This window comes from Rhinolophus ferrumequinum, chromosome 2 (assembly GCF_004115265.2).
Source record: "Rhinolophus ferrumequinum isolate MPI-CBG mRhiFer1 chromosome 2, mRhiFer1_v1.p, whole genome shotgun sequence".
Taxonomy (NCBI): domain Eukaryota; kingdom Metazoa; phylum Chordata; class Mammalia; order Chiroptera; family Rhinolophidae; genus Rhinolophus; species Rhinolophus ferrumequinum.
In genome coordinates this window covers 62,451-83,559 of record NC_046285.1, presented here as the reverse complement: position 1 = coordinate 83,559, position 21,109 = coordinate 62,451, and the positions used below count along the sequence as shown (strand labels likewise).

The window sequence follows — 21,109 nt, the reverse complement described above, 5'->3', positions numbered from 1 at the left end:
CTTTTATTTCTTTCTCTTGCCTGATTGCTCTGGCAAGGACTTCCACACTATGTTGAAAAGCAGAGGTGATGGGGACAGCCCTGTCATGTTCCTGAACGTAGAGCAAAGGGCTTCAGTTTTTCACCATTAATTATGAGATTAGCTGAGGGTTTGTCATATATGGCCTTTATTATGTTAAGGTATTTTCCTTCTATACCTATTTTATTAAGTGTTTTAATGTAAATGGATGTTGTATCTTGTCAAATGCTTTTTCTGCATCAATTGATATAATCATATGATTTTTGTCCTTTATTTTGTTTATGTTATGTATCGCATTGATGGATTTGCAGATGTTGAACCATCCTTGTGTTCGGGGGATGAACCCCACTTGGTCGTGATGAATAATCTTTTTAATGCATTGTTGTATTCGATTTGCTAGAATTTTGTTTAGGATTTTTTGCACTTGTATTCATCAGAGATATTGGTCTGTGATTTTCTTTTTTTGTGTTGTCCTTACCAGGTTTTGGTATCAGGGTAATGTTGGCCTCATATAATGAGTTGGGGAGTACTGTCTCTTCTTCAATGTTTTGGAAGAGTTTGAGCAGGATTGGTATTAGATCCTCTTTGAAGGTTTGGTAGAATTCACGAGTGAAGCCATCTGGTCCCGGACTTTTGCTTTTGGGAAGGTTTTGGATGACTGATTCAATTTCGTTACTGGTGATTGGTCTTTTAGATTTTCCAATTCTTCATGGTTCAGCCTAGGAAGTCTATATGTTTCTAAGAACTTGTCCATTTCTTCTAGGTTATTGAATTTGGTGGCATATAGTCCTTCATAGTATTTTTGGATGATCCTTTGTATTTCTGTGGTGTGCGTGATAACTTCCCCCTTTTCATTTCTGATTTTGCTAGTTAGTGTCTTCTCTCTTTTTATCTTAGTGAGTCTAGCCAAGGGTTTGTCAATTTTGTTAATCTTTTCAAAGAACCAGCTCTGTCACATTAAGTTTTTCTATTGTCTTTTTGTTCTCTATTTTATTTAGTTCTGCTCTGATTTTTGTTATTTCCTTTATTCTGCTAACCTTGGGTTTCATTTGTTCTTCTTTTTCTAGTTCTTTAAGGTGTAATGTGAGGTTATTTATTTGAGATTTTTCTTGTTTCTTGAGATAGGCCTGTAATGATATAAATTTCCCTCTTAAAACTGCTTTTGCTGCATCCCCAAAATTTTGGTAGGATGTATTTTCATTGTCATTTATTTCTATGTATCTTTTGATCTCTCCTCTAATTTCTTCTTTGACCCAGTCGTTCTTTAAAAGTATGTTATTTAATCTCCATGTATTTGTGCTTTTTCCTGCTTTCTTTTTGCAGTTGATATCCAATTTCAAAGCCTTTGGATCAGAGAATATGCGTGGTATGATTTCAATTTCTTAAATTTGCTGAGGCTGATTTTATGTCCCAATATATGGTCTATCCTTGAGAATGTTCCTTGTACACTAGAAAAAAATGTATAGTCTGATGTTTTAGGATGAAGTGCTCTATATATGTCAATTATTTACATTTCATCTAATGTGTCATTTAGGGCTGCTATTTCGTTATTTATTTTCTGTTTGGATGACCTAGCCGTAGCTGTCAATGATATATTTAAGTCCCCTAGCATAATTGTGTTTTGGGCAATTTCTCCCTTTAGTTCTCTTAGTAGTTGCTTAGCATATTTCGGTGCACCCTGATTGGGCGCATAAATATTGATGACTGTTATGTCTTCTTGTTGTACAGTCCCCTTTACCATTATGAAATGTCCATCTTTGTCTCGTTACCTTTTTCACCCTGAAGTCTGTTTCATCTGATATCAGTATGGCTACAACTGATTTTCTCTGGATACCATTTGCTTGGAGTGTCAATTTCCACCCTTTCACTTTGAGTCTATGCTTGTCCTTGTAGCTGAGATGTGTCTCTTGGAGACAGCGTATGGTTGGGTTTAGTTTTTTGATCCAACCTGCTACTCTGTGCCTTTTTATTGGTGAGTTCAGTCCATTTACATTTAGGGTGATTATTGATATGTGAGGATTTCCTGTCATTCTATCTTTAGTTTTCTGGTAAGGCTGTGTCTCCATTGTTTCTTTCCCTTTTTGTTGTAGTCTATTATTTCTGTGTGGTGGTATTCTATGATGTTTCCCTCTGTTTCTTCTTTTATTACAGTATATATTTCAGTTCTGGATTTTTTTTGAAAAAAAAATGGTTATCCCTTAAGTTTATGTAAAAGAAAGTTTGATATTTAGAGTATTCCATTTTCTTAGTGGTTACCCTTAAATTTATGTAAAAGAAAGTTTGATATTTAGAGTATTCCATTTTCTTCAGCACGCTTACTTTCTCCATTCCCATATTCCAGTTCAGGCCTTTACTCTCCTTTTTATGTTTTGGTTGCCACAAATTGTCCCTGTTGATGGTGGTCGAATAGCCTTCTTTAGTATATCTTGTAGTGCGGGTTGTGTATTAGAAAATTCCCTCAGCTTCTGTATGTCTGGAAAGGTCTTTATTCCTCCTTCATTATCTAAAGGATATTTTTGCTGAATATGTTATTCTTGGCTCTTTCCATAGTTTGTAATTTCTCTTTCCATAGTTTGAATATTTGGTTCCACTCCCTCCTGGCTTGTAGAGTTTCTGCTGAAAAATCTGATGATAATCTAATGGGCTTTGCTTTGTAGGTTACCATCTTCTTTTCCCTGGCTGCCTTGAGGATTCTTTCTTTGTCGTTGATTTTAGACAGCTTCAATACAATGTGCCTTGGAGAAGGCCTGTTGGGATTGAGGTAATTAGGTGTTCTATTTGCTTCTTGGATTCGAGGATCCAGGTCTGTCCACAAGTTTGAAAAGTTCTCATCAACAATTTGTTTGAATATATTCTCTGTTCCCTTCTCTCTTTCATTTCCTTCCGGTATGCCCATTATTCTTATATTGCTCTTTCTGATGGAGTCAGAAGGCTCTTGTAGAGTTCTTTCATTTCTTTTAAGTCTCAAGTCTCTTTCTTCTTCCATCCGTGTCATTTCCAGGTTTTTATCTTTGATGTCACTGATTCTTTCCTCCATCTGGTCAACTCTACTACCTAAGATAGCTATTTCATTCTTAATTTCTTCTATTGAGTTCTTAATCTCCAGAAATTCTATGTGGTTCTTTTTTAAAATTTCGATCTCTTTCGTAAAATGCTCATGTTGTTCTTTGATTGTGTTTCTGAGTTCATTAAACTGCCTTTCTGTGTTTTCTTGCATCTCGTTGAGTTTTTTCAGAACTGCAATCTTGAATTCTCTGTCATTTAAGTCACATATTTCCATATCTTTAAGTTCCTTTTCTGGAGACTTTTCACTTTCTTTCTGATCTGTCTTGTTGCCTTGGTTATTCATGGCAATTACTGATTTATTATTTCTCTTGCTAGACATCTACAGGAGTAGCTTCTGCAACAGACTGATCGGAAGAGGTCTTTCTTTTGTTTTCCTGTACTTGTTGGTAGAATGTTTTATTTTCTCTCCAACTGCAGCCTGTTTTTATTTCTCACACTGTAGTGCTGTTTTCTCTGCACTATCCCAGCTTCTCACACAATGGGGGGATTACCTGGGAGATGGCTTCTCCTCTGTTAATAGTTCGCCTGAGTCACAAGGCTCAGTGTCCGTGTGGGTATGCCGAAAGCTTTTGAAGTTCCAAAGCTCTTTCTGCACCAGATTCAGAGCCCGTGTGTTTCAGCAGTTCTGTTTACTCTTGCAGGGAACCGCCCGATAGGTGGGGCCAGGGGCGGGGTGAGTTGTGAGAGGTGGCCCAGAGCGGTGGCAGTGACTACCACCACAGTCCATTCTGCTTTCACAGCTCCCTCCCCTTTGCTGGAACTAGTTGGGCTGCGAATCTGTGTCTGTGGTCCACAGTTCTCAGAACTGCAAATATTCTGTTCTTTTGGTCTGACACTGCTACTGTTCCGCTTCTAGCACCAGGCTGGTGGGGGCAGCGCGAGCTCTGGGAGGGTAGGGAGGGGCTGGCTAGTCTCAGTGCCTAAGGCTTCCGTTCTCTGCTCGGCAGTGAGGGCTTAAACCACTGTTTTCAGCCTTCTTCCCTCAGTCTTTGCTCCAAGGTCTCTGCCGTGAGTGTTGGGTTCAGCCATGTTATATACTGTCCCCTCAGTCCTGTGGGCCATAAACGGAGCCCTAGCAGTCCGAGTTCTTCCCTCTCCCGCAACTGCGGTAGTTCCGGATGCAGCGACCTCGGAGCACTGAGCTAGGTCTGCATCCTGCGCCGGCGCGGCTCAGTCTCCGCACTTCTCCCTTCCCTCCTCCCCCGTTCGCGTGATTCGCCCACCTTTAGGTAAATTCAGTAGTGGGCCTCTTCATCTTGACTGTCTGCTATGCAGGGAGTCCTTTGTGGAGTTATAGTTGTTCGATTAGTTGTAAATTCCAGAGGACATTTCCAGAGGCTCACCTCACGCCGCCATTTTGATGATGTAACTCCCATGAGTCAAATTTCAAATGCTCAGTAGCCATGTGTGGCTGGTGGCGACTGGACTGGACAGTGCAAATGTAGAACATCTCCATCACTGCAGGAAGCTGTGTTAGAGAGTGCTACTCTGGGCAATTATCTTAGAACACATTCAAGCACAAACCATGCCAGTGTCTATTCTGGTGTCCAGCAGTGTTGCTTTAACTGCTGTGGTCTAATGAGAAAAGCACAGATACTGATGTCTGACATACTGATATACTTGAGCCAAATCAAGCATGGCACACCTCCCGCTATGCCGGTTTTGCAATAGTGTGACTAGAGAAAGTATGGGTGAATTGCGCCACTGCATGGCACACAGACTGCTGTGAGAATACACTTCTCATAAAATGTGTCCATTTCACCAGGTAGACACATACTGGTATAGGAAAACAATTCAAAAAGCTCCAGTTTTGCAAGCAGAGAGGCCTAGGTGCAAATCCTAGATCTGACTCTTAGTAGTCAAGTGATCTACAACAATGAGAGGCTCTTTGATGCTCAATATACCCATGTGCAGAATGGGCACAGATATCACCCTTCTTAGGGTTATACATATGAAGGTGCCAGGAACACTGCCCAGCACATAGTACATGCTCAAAAAACAAGTTCTATCACTTTCAAAATGCTTGTAAATATGTTTCTAGGGCACATAAAAACCCAGTCATTTATGCTTAGAAAGAGTAGTCACTTCCAAAACAGGTCGAGAGCCCAGTGTGTGCAGCTGTCTGTATGGGCCATGAGCACCTCCTGGGCAGCCCTCCCTGCTCCCTCGTGATTCTCTTCAATAAAGCCGACTCATTAAGGCCATAACTAATTATGATTTGTGTTCTAGAACTTTGAAAGCGTTTTCATATAAAAGACTTTCTGGTATAGAAAAAAATTTCCAGTATAAACATGTACTCAAATCATCACTCATAAATTTAGGGAGATGTCAGCCATAATTACAGGTTAGGGTTTCTCAACCTCAGTACTACAGATATTTGGGGTCAGATAATTCTTTGTTGTGTGGACATTCAGCAGGATTCCATTAGATGCCAACAGCATCCCGCTCACTTATGACATCCCAAAATGCCTCCACATACTGTCAAATGTTTCCTGAGAGGCACCAATGCTTGAGTTGAAAACCACTGTTCCAGAGTAAGGGGAAAGGTGTGGGGGAATGGATACGTTATGGTTTGTGCACTTAACAACTGCTAGACTTGAATATGCAGTAATGCCATTTAATCCTCAAACAACATTGTGTGGTTGTTATCATATTTTCTTTACATATGAGGAAACTGAAGTCCAGGGATGTTAAGTAATTGTCTAAGGTCTCTTGGCTAACAAGTGTTGGAACTAGTGTCCAAACTAGTACTGCTTGGCTAAGGTTAGCCCCTTCAATATTCAATTAAAATAAGAGTTTATTCCAAACACAGAATCTTTCTAGAATCTTACTGGGTTACTAGCTAACCAGTATGTACCACTAAAGTATGCAAGTCTATGGCCTAATTTGAAACTGAAGATGATTATCAAAATAATCATACTGGTTTTGGAATAGATCTTATGCTACTATTTTATGGGAAACACAAATATACAATTGGCCTGCTGAGTCAAGGCCATTCTCGGTTATTACCATAAACCATGACATCAGTGTTAGGAAGGAGGTTATCTTTCTGTTCTCCTCGCTGGAAGCCCACTGTCCTGCATCCAGCTCACCCAATGTCCTAACAGAAGCAGCTGCCACCTCCATGCCAGCAACCTCTGTGTCCTACTGTGTGCAAGGTTCCATGCTAAGCAGTATACCCACATTATCTCATGTGATCCTTACTACAGACCTCAGTGGTAGGAATTATCACCCCCATTTTAGTTTCCCCATTTAGATGAGGAAACTGAGACTCAGAGAAAGCAGATAACTTGCTGGTAAGTGGTTGAGCCAGGATTCAAAGTCACTGCAGCTCTTGCAATAACTGTCATATTACACAGCCACACCAGCACAGGTTAAAGAGAGGGGAGGCCCAGGAATCTCTTGGCTTCACTATTCTGGAAACAGCCACACTAGGCAGGCCAAGACCATTCGAGATTCTCCTTCCCCTTACAGCAAAATTAAGGAACACAGTTGTGCAGGTCACTCAGAGCTTCCCCACCTAGAGGGCCATTGGTTCCTGTTCGGGATTCAAGGACTATGAGCGTTTATCATGTTTGCTCCAAACAGAAGCATGCAACATCTGTGTAGGGAGCTTGGTCCTCTCAGAGCACAACACGAGAGTGGGAAGAGTCTCTGAAAATTCGCTTCTCTAGAAAAGATTATAATATGGTGGGAAAGCTAAGGCAGTCCAAAAGGCCCAACTTTACGTGAAAGCTGATTTTCAAAAATTCATTTAAAGGTGCAAAATAAAAAGTTACTAGTATTTCCTCAAAATGTATCAACATTAACCCAAGAGCCTGTGAGAATTATGATTTTTCCAGCACCTGTGGAACTCAACACTGACTTTATGTTGAGTTACACTGGGTTTTACTCTGTGTCTGCAAATGTCAGTTCCGTGTCAGACTCAAACCTAAATTTCTGCAGATTGGCCAGTAGAGGGCGCACAATCACTGTGATGGCCAAAAATTTCACAATGAAGTAGGTTTGAAATTTCTCTAAGGGGAAAAGGAAGAGGAAGGTTACCCTCACCCATATTACCCTTTTAAAAATGAAAGTCACATAATTTTACCCAAAATATATTCTGAGCTTTCCATCATCAAAACACATGGATATAATAAATACCTATTTATTCTTTATCAAACTGTAGAAAATCTAGTTTATAACTTGTGATCTTACAAAACAACAACAAAAATCAAACCTCTGTTCTCTGTGTGACCTTGGCTAAGTTATATACTTGAATTCCCACTGGAAAATAAAATTGGTGACAATGATAACAACTCCTGACACCACTGCCACAAGTTTATTGGGAGGATCAGAGTTTGTCATGATAAGTAAATGATGGGACATAAATATTGGTTCCCTTCCCTAATTTCCTTACTAGATGTTTTCATAAAAATCTGTAGAATCATGTTTATTAAAAAGCAGCATCTTGTTTATCAAACAAAATTACAATATTTATTATCCTCACAGGTTTCCTTAGACTTTGAAATCAGAGCTGGGTTCAAATCCTGTCTTCACACTTCCTTGTTTGTGATCTTAGATGATGCATTTAACTCTTTGGGCTTCCATTCCCCCTCTGTACAGTGAGGTACTTAAGACGGCTGTGAACATGAAGTTTGATGGCACAGAGCAGGGGTTTGGTCACCATGGGCATCCTGTTTATGGACTTTTGGCCACTTTTGAGAAGACAACCAGAAACTGTTGGGAACAGGTGTAGCTACCTGCAAGGAGTGGCATTACTGCCAGCTGGATGGAGAAGGAGCCCTGCGTCCAGCGGCCTGCCATCTTGGAATCAGTTTCCTCTTCTGCTCGAGATTTCTTCCTTCTCTTCTGGCTTTTCATTTTCCCCTCTGATTCTTTCTGTTTAACTGTGAAATCAAAAGAAGGAAATAAGTGTTAAGAGGAGCTTATATCCAAGCTGCCATATGTGAATGTACACATGTTACAGAGATTTGGGAATGTTCTGGAAGCTCCTTGAAGGTAGAAGTTGTTCTTTGTGCTGCTGCCCCTTCCTAGCAACCAGAAGAGGTATCTAAAAGTGGATAGCTGAACACTAACCAGTTATATACACCACCTGCTACTACCAAGAATGTGGGCAGAAGGGAGCTAAGTTTGCCATGATGACAACAGCACCACAACATAAGTTTTCCTTCAAGTCAGCTCTTCACCAAAGAATAGGGTTGAGGTTTGGGCTTTGGAGTTGAACCACCAAAGTTCCAGCTCTACCCCTCCTGCAGTGTAGTGCTAGAAAAATACCTTCCCCATGCAGAGCCTCAATTACCTCATCTGTCAAATGGGGGCAACAGCACCTCTTTCTGAGAAGAGTAAGTGAGCACCTCTTGCCATATGCAAAATGAATTGCAGACTAAAGGTAGGAAACAAAAACTTCAAAATTATTAGAAGAATACATAGGAGAATGTACTGACATCTGAATGAGGAAGGATTTCTTAAACATTATCAAAAGTACAAACTACAAAGGAATTGTTAAACAACTGGTGTACAAAAGAAGACACTGTACGTACAGTGAAAGGATAAATTACAGATCTCAGTCTGTGAAGTTTAGAATGCATGTAACTGACAATGCATAATCATCCAGAAGATGTGAAAAATAAAGCTTACGAATCAATAAGAAAAAATTTGGAACCCAATGGAAAAATGAGCAAAGAAATAAGAATAGGTAAATCATATATGAGTGTGACCAAATAAGAATCTCAATCCCATTAGGAATCAGGAATTAAGCCCCTGACTGTGCCAAGCATGGGTGATAATGTGGAGAAACAAAAATTCTTGTTGAGTGCTGTCAGGAGGGCAACCCAGAGAGTAAACTGGCAGCATCTCCTGAGGGGAGAAATGCATTTCCTATACCTGGTGACCTCACTGGGCAATGCCCTAGACTCTCTTGCGTGTGCACACGGATGCTAGCTATTGCAGTGCTGGTGGAACCAGGAAACTTGTGACAACCCATGGGTGAAGGATGCTACATCTATCTAATGGGGTACTCTCCAGAAGTTGTAATAAAGGAGCTGGACTTACATATATTGACACGAATAAATCTCAGAAATAAAGTTGAGTGCAAAGAGTAAGTTGCAGGAAGATATGTGTAGTATGAAATTGTGGACGGCAAAGGGGCCACATGTTAAACCTGACAAGCTCAGGAGAATGAAAATAACAACATAGGATGGTGTGAACATCCTATGGGCCATGGCAGGAAGGTGGGCCATGGCAGGAAGTCACATCCTTGGCCTGTAGCTTCCTTGACAAAGGTCAATGTTTACCTTAAGTGACTCTATCTGTTGTCTTCTTGCATCTAAGATAACATGCCCTTGGAATGTCAAGAGTAATCCCTTTTTCCGGACCCCCCAGGGGACACAACCCACCACACCAGAGCAGGAAACAACAAAATCCCTCATTGTTATCTTGTTCCCGGAATACCATCTCTATGTGCTATAAAATGCTATTAACTATCCTGTACCCACCAATGTCAAAGAAGTGTGTGTCTCTCCATTTTACTTTTTATCCAATTCCAGAGATTTCCCCGCTTTGCTTTCTCTGACCCCCTTAATCTACAACAAATGGATTTCATGTAACCTTCCTCCTTTGATTCTACTGTATAAAATAAATTGCAAAACAGCTATTTGCTGGAGCATCTTTTCAATCCATTGAGACTTTGCTTCCTGGCAATAGTCGTCAGTTTGGCTCAAATAAGCTTTCTCTTAGGCTGGATGTATTTTTCGTTGACATTACTTGGCGTAGGTGGCAGGATTCCAAAGAAGCCCACCCAGGACCACCCTGTGGACCCAGATTCGGTGCTCGGTACCAGCAGGGCCCATTGTGCCCCAACTGCTCCCTGCTTCGCATCGGGTGAACTTGGGTGAGTTATCTCTTGGAAATCCAGGACCTTCCCCTCACTTATGTTAGAGGGTGTGACTTTATTTGAGCTGTTCTTAGAAAATCCTCAAGATAATACTAAAGGATAGGAGTTGAGATGGGTGGCTGGTTTTAATTTTGGTTTTTCAATTGGAATTGCTTACTGCAAGTCTGAACAAACCTTTGCTGGATAAATGAGAGCCTGAACTTGTTCAGCTCCGAAGACAAGGGGCATTTACTCCCTCCAGCCTGAATTTCAGTATTCAGGTGACTAAGAATTTTGTGGAAGTGTATGAGGGTACTCCTCAAAATGTGCAGTGGCCCCAGAGGGAATTCCAACACAACTGTAATGAAATAATTAACTCATTTGGGGACGTGTACATAAAGGCTGGTTACCTAGCTCTCCGAGTCCTCACGGATGTACTAGACAGCCGGGGAGAGAAACCGAAAGAGGGTTGAAGCGACTACTCGGGAGGTTACAGCCCCTCGGTGCTCAACTCATAAGCAGCACACGTCAACCTGCTAGACAATATCCCTACAAGTGTGTTCAGACTCTGCAGAAATCTAAGGAAAACTAAAACTAACATGGGACATCGTGCCTCTAAGGTCAGTAAACCCCAGAAACCACAGACTCTCATTAATACTCCTGCAAGACGCATGTACAATTCGTACAGAATTTCAACTTACAAGTACCTACAGAAATGGAAACTTTTAACAAAAAATGATATCAGCTTGAGATGGCCAAAATGGGGAAGTTTTGAGACTCCCAAATTGAGTTTTTTTTGCATGCTCAATTGGAAAAATCTGGCTCTAAAATTAAACTAAAGGAAAGGGAAGCTTGATTGGAAATTAGAAGCTTCTAGGCGGAGCACATATAAACTCCTTTCTCTACAGGAAGTTAATAAGAAAATTTTAGAAACCGTCTCTGAACGAAAGAAGGCCTCTGAAGCTGATAAATGCCAACCCCCTATTCCCCCCACCCCTTCTCCAGCTGCCCCACTATATCCCTTGCTTTCTGAGCTCCCTTGTCCGGACATACCCCTCCCTTCTCTTCCTCCTCCGCCTCCTCCTTCTGTCTCCTCTATACCCCCTTCACTACCACTCTCTACAGACCCAGGGGAAATAGAGAATAGAAATTCAGACCAAGATAAAGCAGAAAAAAATAGAAATTCTGGCAGCTCCCTTCAGGGAGAAGCCGGTCTCAGGCAGAGGGGAACCAGCGACTGTTTATGTTCCTTGGACTAGAACAGAATTAGAATTTAACTAAAGATTTCCCTGACCCTCTCCAGGACCCTGATGGGTTTGCAAAAGAATCTGATTTAACTGTTAGAACATATGATCCTGGCTGTTCTGACCTATTCCAATTGATACACCTACAGGTTTCCGAGAGCAAAGCAACAGAATGGCTGAATAAGGTTCCCTGGGAAGCTCCTGTAGACGACTTCTTAAAACAAAGAGAGACAGACCGGAGAAAATGCAGGGACTTAGCCCGCCGGCTTTATCAAGCTATATCTGAGATTTCCCCCCAGAAAATAGACTGGACCAAGGTCCAGCAATGTAAAAGAAGGCCTGATGAACCAGTACTTGATTTCTTTGAATGTTTTATAAAAACTTTCAAACAATACTCAGGTCTGTCTCCAGTTTTAAGGATCATCAGAATGATCCTTTACTAAACTCGGCATTTTTGGAAGGACTGGATGAAGAACTTGTAATGCTGATTAAACAGCAAAAATTAAATTGGCGAACTACATGTACTAATGACCTGGCAATTGTGGCTGATCAACTACCTAAAACGATTGAAAAGAGAGAAAGAGATAACGCTGCCAAAATCATGAACTTACAGCTTCAGCAATTAAGCCGTCAGGTCAGGCCTCCCAGAGGTCACTTAGACAAGGGGACAGAGGAGTCTATTTTTATTGTCGAAAGTCAGGTCACCTCAAGGATTGTAGAAAACTGAAACGGGATTTAGAAAAAGAAAGGAACAGAAGCAAGCACAGGTTTGCTGAGGACTATGAGAGGATATTTCCCCTTCTCCTTACAAATACTTTAGGAGAAATCGAAATTATCACAAAAGGGGAAATTACTAAGGCCCTTGTAGATACTGGGGCTACTTTGTCTGTTCTTAATGCTACCCAACTAAGTTGCCCTCTCCCCTGGAGTAAAGCTTCTCTACAAACGGTAGGGATATTAATCAACCAATGGCTGTTTTTAAATCAGAACCTGTTCCCTTCCAACTAGGAAATGTTACTAATTAAATGTTAAAACGTTACTATACTACTAGTTAAGATGTTACTAGTTATTTTTACTAAATATGCTCCAATTCACCTGACAGGGAGCGATTTTCTTGAAACCCATGATGTCCACATATCCTTTTCCCACAAGAGTGACATGTATTTAGAACTAAATGATTCAGATACTGAACCAATTGGGCAAGTAATGATTTTAAAGGAATCTCCACAGAGGAAACTAACCTTGAGACTGAACAATTATTGCAGGACATCCCAGTGCAAATTTGGGCCCTTTCCAGTATAGATATTGCCGAGATGAAGTCAGCCTCTCCTACTAAAATAACTATAGACTACATTGCCTCTACCTAATATTCACCAATATCCTTTAAGATCCGATGCACTAGCCGGAATTAAACCCATTATACAAGATTATTTAAATAGGGGGCTTATAATTCCTTGTATGGGCCCCTGGAATTCTGCTATTCTTCCAGTAAAGAAGCCAAATGGAAAAGGATGGAGATTTGTACAGGATCTCAGAGCAATAAATAAAATAGTCATTCCGAGACATGCTGCAGTTCCAAATGCACATACCCTATCATCAGTCTTTCCTGTGGACTGCCAATATTTTCCAGTAATAGATTTATGTAGTGCCTTTTTCAGCATTCCTGTAGAAAAGGACAGTCAATATCTCTATGCTTTCACCTGGGAAGATCGCCAATTTACTTGGACTGTGATGCCCCAGCGGTATACAGAGAGTCCCACCTATTTCTCCCAGATATTAAAGGCTGATTTGAATGATGTTGATTTTCCCAGAGATTCCACACTAATCCAATATATGGATGACTTACTTTTATGCTCTAGGACACTACTAGACCCCCAAAAGCACACAATTTACCTGTTACAACAGTGAGCTCTAAAGGGACATAAGGTCTCAAAGGAAAACTTCAATTTTGTTTGCCCCAAGTAAAATACATTGGCCATCTCATATCCAAAGATGGGTTACTGATTAACCCTGAAAGACTCAAAGGAATGTTATCCTTTCCCCTTCCAAAAACGAAAAATCAGCTTAGAGGATTCCTGGGTCTAACTGGATACTGTTGCAATTCGGTTCCAAATTTTTCATTAATGGCCCAACCTCTGTATGTCTTATTAAAATCAGATCAACCTGATCCACTTCAATAGAATCCAGAAGGGAAACAAGCTATAAAAGCTCTAAAGGAAGAATTATCTAGAGCTCCCGCTATGGGACATCCTAATTATAAACTGCCTTTCTTCCTTTTCATGAAAACAAAGGAAATGCTTTGGGAGTTCTAACTCAGAAACGTGGAGACCATCATAGACCTACAGGATATTACAGTCAGTAACTGGACTCAGTAGCCAAAGGGCTCCCTCCTTGCATGAGGGCCATCTCTGCAACAGCCACGTTGTGCAAGCAAACAGAAGAGATAGCCATGGGCTCTCCTTTGACTATGTATGTTCGTCATTCTGTTGGATCCTTACTGAACGCCCATCACATTCAACACTTCTGTCAGTTGACTGGCTTTTTATAAAATATTCTTGCTCTCTGTGCCTAATATCACTTTAACTCAATGTAACAGTCGTAGCCCATCAACTTTTTTACCCTCTTTACAGGATGAAGGCACCTACGATTGTGTCTTGCTTGCTGACCACCTTCTTGTTCCCAGAAATGATTTACAGGAAACTCCTACTGATAATGCTGACTTAATTTGGTTTGCAGATGGCTCTTATTTGAAAGATGAACAGGGACATCACTGAGCTGGATATGCAGTAACTCCCATGGTGGATAATTGAAAGTTCTTATTTACCTGAAATAAGATCTGCCCAGCAAGCCAAATAATGGCTCTAACTCGGGACTGTCAATTGGCCAAAGATCAAGTAGCCAATATTTACACTGACAATCGCTGTGCCTTTGGTGTAGCTCATGACTTCGGAATGTTATGGAAGTAGTGACGTTTCTTAGCTTCCTCAGGGCAGCCCATAAAGAATGGAAAGTAGGTTGCAGAATCATTAGATGCCATACAGCAACTGAAAAAACTGGTAATTACCAAAATTCCAGAACATTCTAAAGCTGTCACAATGGAAGCAAAAGGAAATCATTTAGCTGAGGCTGCAGCTAAACAGGCAGCATTGAATAGTCAGAATATCCAGATCTGAGAATGCCCCTTGCTTCCTATTAAATCAATAAGACTTTCTTTTACAGTTCCAAAAGACAGCCACAGAAGAGAAGAGGATATGGCAACAAAAAGGGGGAACCTTTGACCCAGTCAAACAGGTAAGTCTTGGAGCCAATCAAAAACCTGTCTTACCTACAGGGGCTTAACTACCTATACTTCAATATGTGCTATGAGCTCACACATTGGGGTCCTGAAAACATGTTATGGAGTAAACAATATTACTGGAAACGTTCTCCCACTGTAGCTCATAAAGTGTGTGGCAGATGTTCTATCTATCCGAAATACAACCCAGGAAAACCATTCCATGGATCCCAAGGGCATTTCCCACTTCCTTTAGGCCCATTTGAGGTATGGCAATTGGATTTTATCCAAATGCCACCATCTCAAGGATACAAATATATATTAGTTATGATTTGTATGTTTTCTCACTGGGATGAGGCATTCACTTACAGGAGAGCAACAGCATTAACAGTAGGTAAAATGCTTTTGGAAAAAATAATTCCCAACTGGAGAATTCCCTGTGAGTTACTTAGTCACTAAGGGACTCATTTGACTGGACAAATAATGCAATCCATCTGTAACATTTGGCCTATTCTACAGCATTTTCATTATGCTTGTCACGCCCTGTCCTCTGGATTGGTGGAACACACCAACGGTACAATCAAAATTCAGCTAGTCATAATTTCAGAAGCTTTTAATCTTCCATGGCCTTAGGCTCTCCCTGTTGTGCTCCTCAACCTGAGGTCTACTCCTTTTGGTAACATAGGATTCGTCCTTATGAAATAGTCACTGGTTGCCCTATGCATATGGATGCAGGGACATATGAACCAACCTTACTAAAAGGAGATAGCTTAAAGGGATTAATAAATTAGTAATTGATTCATTTCAGAGTGCGCTCCTGGGAGATGAAGACTTCAAAGACCATGGTTTACAACCAGGAGATTTTGTCTACTGGAAAAGACATCAAATAAAAGATTCTCTCCAGACTCTTTGGAAGGGACCTTATCAGGTGTTACCAACTAATCCATGTGCAGCCAAACTTAAAGGAGTTAACTCGTGGATTCACATTTCTCATTTAAAAAAGGCACCTAACAGTGAATGGACATCTATTCCTATATCTGACTCACCTCTGTCTACAGCAAACATCGAAGACTCAAGGATGAGAAGCCACTGACATTAAAGGCAGAGAGCTATCCAAAGACATCAATAAGGCCTATATACCCACAAATTGATGCTGGACCCAAAGACGCTTATTTAATCTTTTTTTTTTTTCCCCTTAACTAATAGTTAAATTTGCTCCTTAAAATTCCCTCAAACCTTACTCTTATATCACCTAATTCTTGAGATATATCAAACAGTTCTTTTATTGTTGTTATCCTTCTTGTGGTTTCCTAATGGAAACAGTGTCTGTCTCCCCAGACCCCCTCCCTTACTGGATATGAAAAACTTGGATACCTGCTAATCTTTCCCATTTACTAGACAATGATGTTCTCATGATCACTTATGATAATGAGGCTAACGCCTTGTTAGCCACGCATTGGTCCTCTCCTACTATTAACTTTGGTACATTTTTTTCTGGGTGTATCTATTATAAAGAACCCATCTTGAGCAAGCACTTTCCAGAACACTTCCCTGGTAATTCCCCTGGTAGAATTACATAAGGATCTAATTTAGATGAGTATTGTATACCTATAGGAATGGATGATAACAAATTAAGGAAAAAGGCTTGTAGCAGCCTGCCCTGTCATAGTATAGCTTGTCCTCAAAGCTACCAGCCATGCTCCTGTGGCTGGATGCCCGTAAAACAGGAAAAAATAAATGGGTCTGCATTTCAGAAATTATTGGAATTACTTGGTGGGTAGATATGTCTGTTAATACCCCTCCCTCTTTGCGTCCTGGACACTTATGGGAAGCCTTACGGAACACTGAAACTCTAGCTCATTTAGGGGTTACCTCTACTCATTTAATTATGGTATGGGAGACTCAACATTTTTGGGTCCATTCAGTGTACCCCAATTGCTCCCAGGCCATAGGCACCCCAGGCAGCAACATTCCTGGTGGGTCCAACAACACTGGCCATGTCTAAGAAATAAGAGGGAGATACTCGGAGGGTTGGGAGCCGGCCTTGGCGTTCTGGGGCAAGCTGAATTTGCAGCTAATGAAGAACGTCATTCGTTAGAAAAGGACTCTTTATCTAAAATAGGCCATATAGAGGGAATGTTATTTCAAGAGGAAGGAAAAAGATGGGAAGCAGCATAGAAAGACAATGAGGCCCTAGCTCAATGGACAGAACAGACAATCAAATTTCATGCACAAACCCAGCAATGGGAACGTGCCTTTACCCTGACTCAACAGGGCCTATTATCTATGCTAATACAAATGGAATCTGAAGTAGCTATGAAACACTGGCTAACTATAATGGGCACCCAGCCAGACACTTGTGGGACTCTTATGGTTTCCTGGACTTTGGAAAATTTTGGATGGCAAATGTGATCTAAGATGTTGTATCTTAAAAACACAAGCACCTCAGTTAAATCCTAAGCTAAGATTTTCAGTAGTTCAACTGGCTGGCATAGGGACCATCCTTAATAATACTAGACTACTCCCAATGGGAAGTAGATGGGCCATATTAAATAATAATAAAAATTGGGAACCCATCTCATTATCTGATTATGAAAATCGAAAAGGTGAATGGTTATATATCCAATCAATATGGAATTCTGAATTTACCTAATCCTGGCCTATTGTATCCACCCCAACAAATAACAATATATGGTGTATGGGAAAGGGAGGTTTTTGTTGGGAAGGGTTAGAAAATTCTTCTGTCATGCTAACTGACTTCTATTGTAATATACCAGGTTTGCAGTAAATGCTACAGGAATATGGTTTAATACTAAAATCATAGGCAAATTATTTTGCCTGAGTTTGATGAAACCAATAATAATATAGATACTGAAAATTCAGTTTACTGGGAAATTGAATTAAATCCTCCCCATGAAGTCATTTCTATGGAAACTAATTGGCCAGAAGAAAAATTAGAACTTCTAGATCATGAAATAACAGAGAATCTTCATTCATCTGTCCAAACTTATGGTAAGGTACAAACAGCAGTAGACGAGGGAGGAAAACATATTATTAGCTTAATAAAAAATTATGATAAAGCATGTAAAGGGTTCTTTGGATGGCTAGGATGTTTATTCTCCTCAGACTCATACTTATTTAATGTTGGACATTTTCTGCTTCTCATCGGTGTTACTGGTTTAATACTATTGCTCTTTGCCCTAGTTTGTAAATGTTATACTAGATGCAAAAAAACAAAACATAAGATTAACAGAAAAAAAAACGGATCATGATAGCTCAAAGATTAGAAATGATCCAGAATATATTTCATGAAGACATATAGGATCTGACTGCCTCCCATTTGCTCACATTTTCTTTTAAATAGAGTAATTTGGCCTTGACTGCCATCTAAGGTTATGGTTTTGCCCCACCCCCAATAGTCCAACATTCAACATGATAAACGCTGACACTAAGACTTCCTAGGAATGAGCCTTCCTAGCACCGTGGGACCACACTATCCAACCAGAAGGTTGGTCATCAATGTATCCTTCGGATTAATTTATGACCAAAATGGGGAACTGTGGACGGAAAAGAGGCCACATGTTAAACCTGACAAGCTCAGGAGACTGAAAATAACCATAGGATGGCATGAACATAAAAATTCATAACTAAGGTGGGCCATGGGGGGAAGTCACATCCTTGGCCTGTAGCTTCCTTGACAAAGGTCAATCTTTACCTTAAGTGAAGATTGTCTTTTTGCATCTAAGGTAACATACCCTTGGAATGTGAAGAGTAATCCCTTTTTCTGGACCTCCTAGGGGACACAATCCACCACACTAGAATAGGAAACTACAGAATCCCTCATTGTTATCTTGTTCCCCCAAATACCATCTCTATGTGCTATAAAATGCTATTAACTATCCTGTACCCACCAATGTCAAAGAAGTGTGTGTGTCTCCATTTTACTTTTTATCCAATCCCAGAGATTTCCCTGCTTTGCTTTCTTCCACCCGCTTAATCTACAACCAATGGATTTCATGTAAACTTCCTTTGATTCTAATGTATAAAATAAGTTGCAAAACAGCCATTTTCTGGAGCATTTTCTCAATCCATTGAGACTTGCTTCCTGCCAAGTGTCATCAGTTTGGCTAAAATAAACTCTTAAAAGCTTTCTCTAAGGTTGGATGTATTTTTTTGTTGACAAAATCATTTCTGAAACTCATAAAACCACAAATCCATACCATGTTGTATGAAAGTGCGAGAAAGAATGGGGTAGCAGGAAGGATTACACCAGTTTCTATCTCAGTATAGGGTATGCTTCTTAAAAGCACAGGATGCAAAGGGGACTGAAACTGTATCTGTAAACTTTTACTTCTTAAAAAAAAAAAAAGAACAAGAAATGAAGAACACTTATAACAAAATAATAAAACCTACCATATTTTGCTGCGTATAAAGCACACTTTTTTGCCCAAATTTGTGAGGGAAAAATAAGGATGTGCATTATTCATCGGTAGTACTAATTGTGTATCTATGTAAATGTTTTTAATTCTTTTATTTATGCTTAGGAGTTAAAAGTATAACTCTAAAAATCAATAATGATGTCCGTATGCAAAATAATACCAAGGAATACAATAATCGGTTTTGTTGAACTTATGATGAACTTGCAACAATGAAGAGTTCTTGGCCTTCTATGATGCATAAATATAAATGTATAAATGTGTTACCCGTACATAAAATTTCTTGTACCTTGTATCTGTTCTTGTGTTTTGTAATTATTTGTTACATAAAATTTCTTGTAGTATGTTATAAAAAAATGCTAAAATTCCTTTATAATAACAAAAAACAAGTACCTAAATGTAAACAAATAAACATTTGAATTAAAAAATTAGAATGAAAGATTTTTTTCCCTGAAAGTTTGAGCCAAAAATGTGGGTGCACGTTATACACGGGAGCACATTATACATGGCAAAATATGGTAAATAGCGGGTACATTGTTGTTATAGTTTTCTGTATACTTTCCTCTCTTTATATAAAGATAAAAAGAATGGTTTGAAAACCTCATTAAAATGCTCAAAGAACATAAAAAAGGAGTGGGGTTGTTTATCTGGAAAAGAGAAAACTCAGAAGGAGCTGAGAGGTGTTCAGTTATGAAAGTGTGGACTAGTCTTTTAGGGCCTTAAAAATAGGAATGAATATTATTCACTGTGTTTCCAACACCTAGTAGACAGCTTGACTCAAGCCATCATTTCTCTCTGCAACTTCAATGTTGAACTAGAACCAGGAAAAGCAGACTAACTAAATGAGAGTTAAGGAAATGACTTGTAACATTTACAGCTGAATGAATGGGAAATGGCCATCCCAGGAGACAGCAAGTGTATCGGTTCTAGAATTTTCTGCCCCATACTGGAAACCCAACTGCTTGCTGAAAAATTGATGAGGAGATCTAGGCCAAGAACGAGGTAGATTTACTGGCTTCTGAGGATCTTTGCTTCTTCACAGTCTGTCACAAAGATTTCGTGTTTCTGCATGAGTAGTTCCTGCAACCTGGGATGCTATTTCCCTCATTCCACTATAAGAAGGAAATAGCTTCCTATCTTCCAAGGAGAGTCTTTCCTTATTCCCTACTCTTCCGTGCTTCCTCAACATACCACATACCTACCCCTACCACAGCATCTATCACATAGAATTGTTATTATTTGTTTGAAAGTCTCCAGTAGACATTAGAGATTTTCATGTTTCCCATATTCACACCACCATGGATCAGGAGCACAAAAATACTGGAAGAGTTGGAAGGGATGTGACAGAGGGTGTAGATGGATGGGATAATGAGGGTAAGTGAATGAGATAAAATTGGATTGGGTGAATGGATGGATGGACAGACAGATGTTAGGGATGGAAGGATGAGGTGAGATAGAAGGGATAAGTTGAAAGTATATGTAGTATTCTTTTATTTTGAGGAATATTTGGTCAGATATCACAGAATCTTATTGAAATATTTGGAATTTGAAATATTTCATAATTCTTCCAAGTCTAGTTATAAAATTCCAAAATCCCATCCTTACTTTGAAATTTTTGCTTTTCTAATAATTTTGTTAAGCTGCTAAATGATGGTCTCTCAATAAATTTCTTCATCTCCATTACAGTTGCCCCTCCCAAAGAAATAGTTGGTAGTCTTGAAATATTCCATCTAGAAAATTCACAAAGAGAAAAATAAAGGTGAAAAATAAATCAGACAGATCTAATAATCTATTTATTGGATTAAATGTGAGCAGATTAAACAAAAATAACATTGCATTCCTTTAACCCAATGCTTCTCAAATTTCAACATACATATGAATCACCTGGGAATGCTATTAAATAAAATGCAGATTCTGGTTCAGGAAGCCTGGAGTGGGCCTGAGACTCCACATTTCTAACAAGCTCCCAGTAACAGTGATGCTTTGGTCTGCAGACCACACTTGTACTACCAATTTCTAGAAAATATAATGGAAAATAATATATTTTTTAATAAAAGCAACTGAAATTCTAAAATACCCAGGAATTCATTTACAGGAATTATCCACAACATCTATGGGAAGAAAAAATTAACTCTGTCAATAATGCCACAAAGGAGCTGCTGAACTAGTGAAAATATACAACATGATAATGGATGGG

General features: G+C 39.7%; 1 protein-coding gene across 1 annotated transcript in view; it reads right to left on the bottom strand.

Moving 5' to 3' along the window:
* CFAP92 (cilia and flagella associated protein 92 (putative)) overlaps positions 1–21,109 on the bottom strand; it is a 129,829-nt gene that overhangs the window by 96,772 nt on the left and 11,948 nt on the right. Inside the window, exons 7-8 of the mRNA XM_033121420.1 lie at positions 20,518–20,642; positions 7,827–7,973 (exon numbers count right to left, since the gene is read on the bottom strand). Of these exons, the coding sequence (XP_032977311.1) occupies positions 7,827–7,973; positions 20,518–20,642 (272 nt within the window). The remainder of the gene's footprint in view (positions 1–7,826; positions 7,974–20,517; positions 20,643–21,109) is intronic.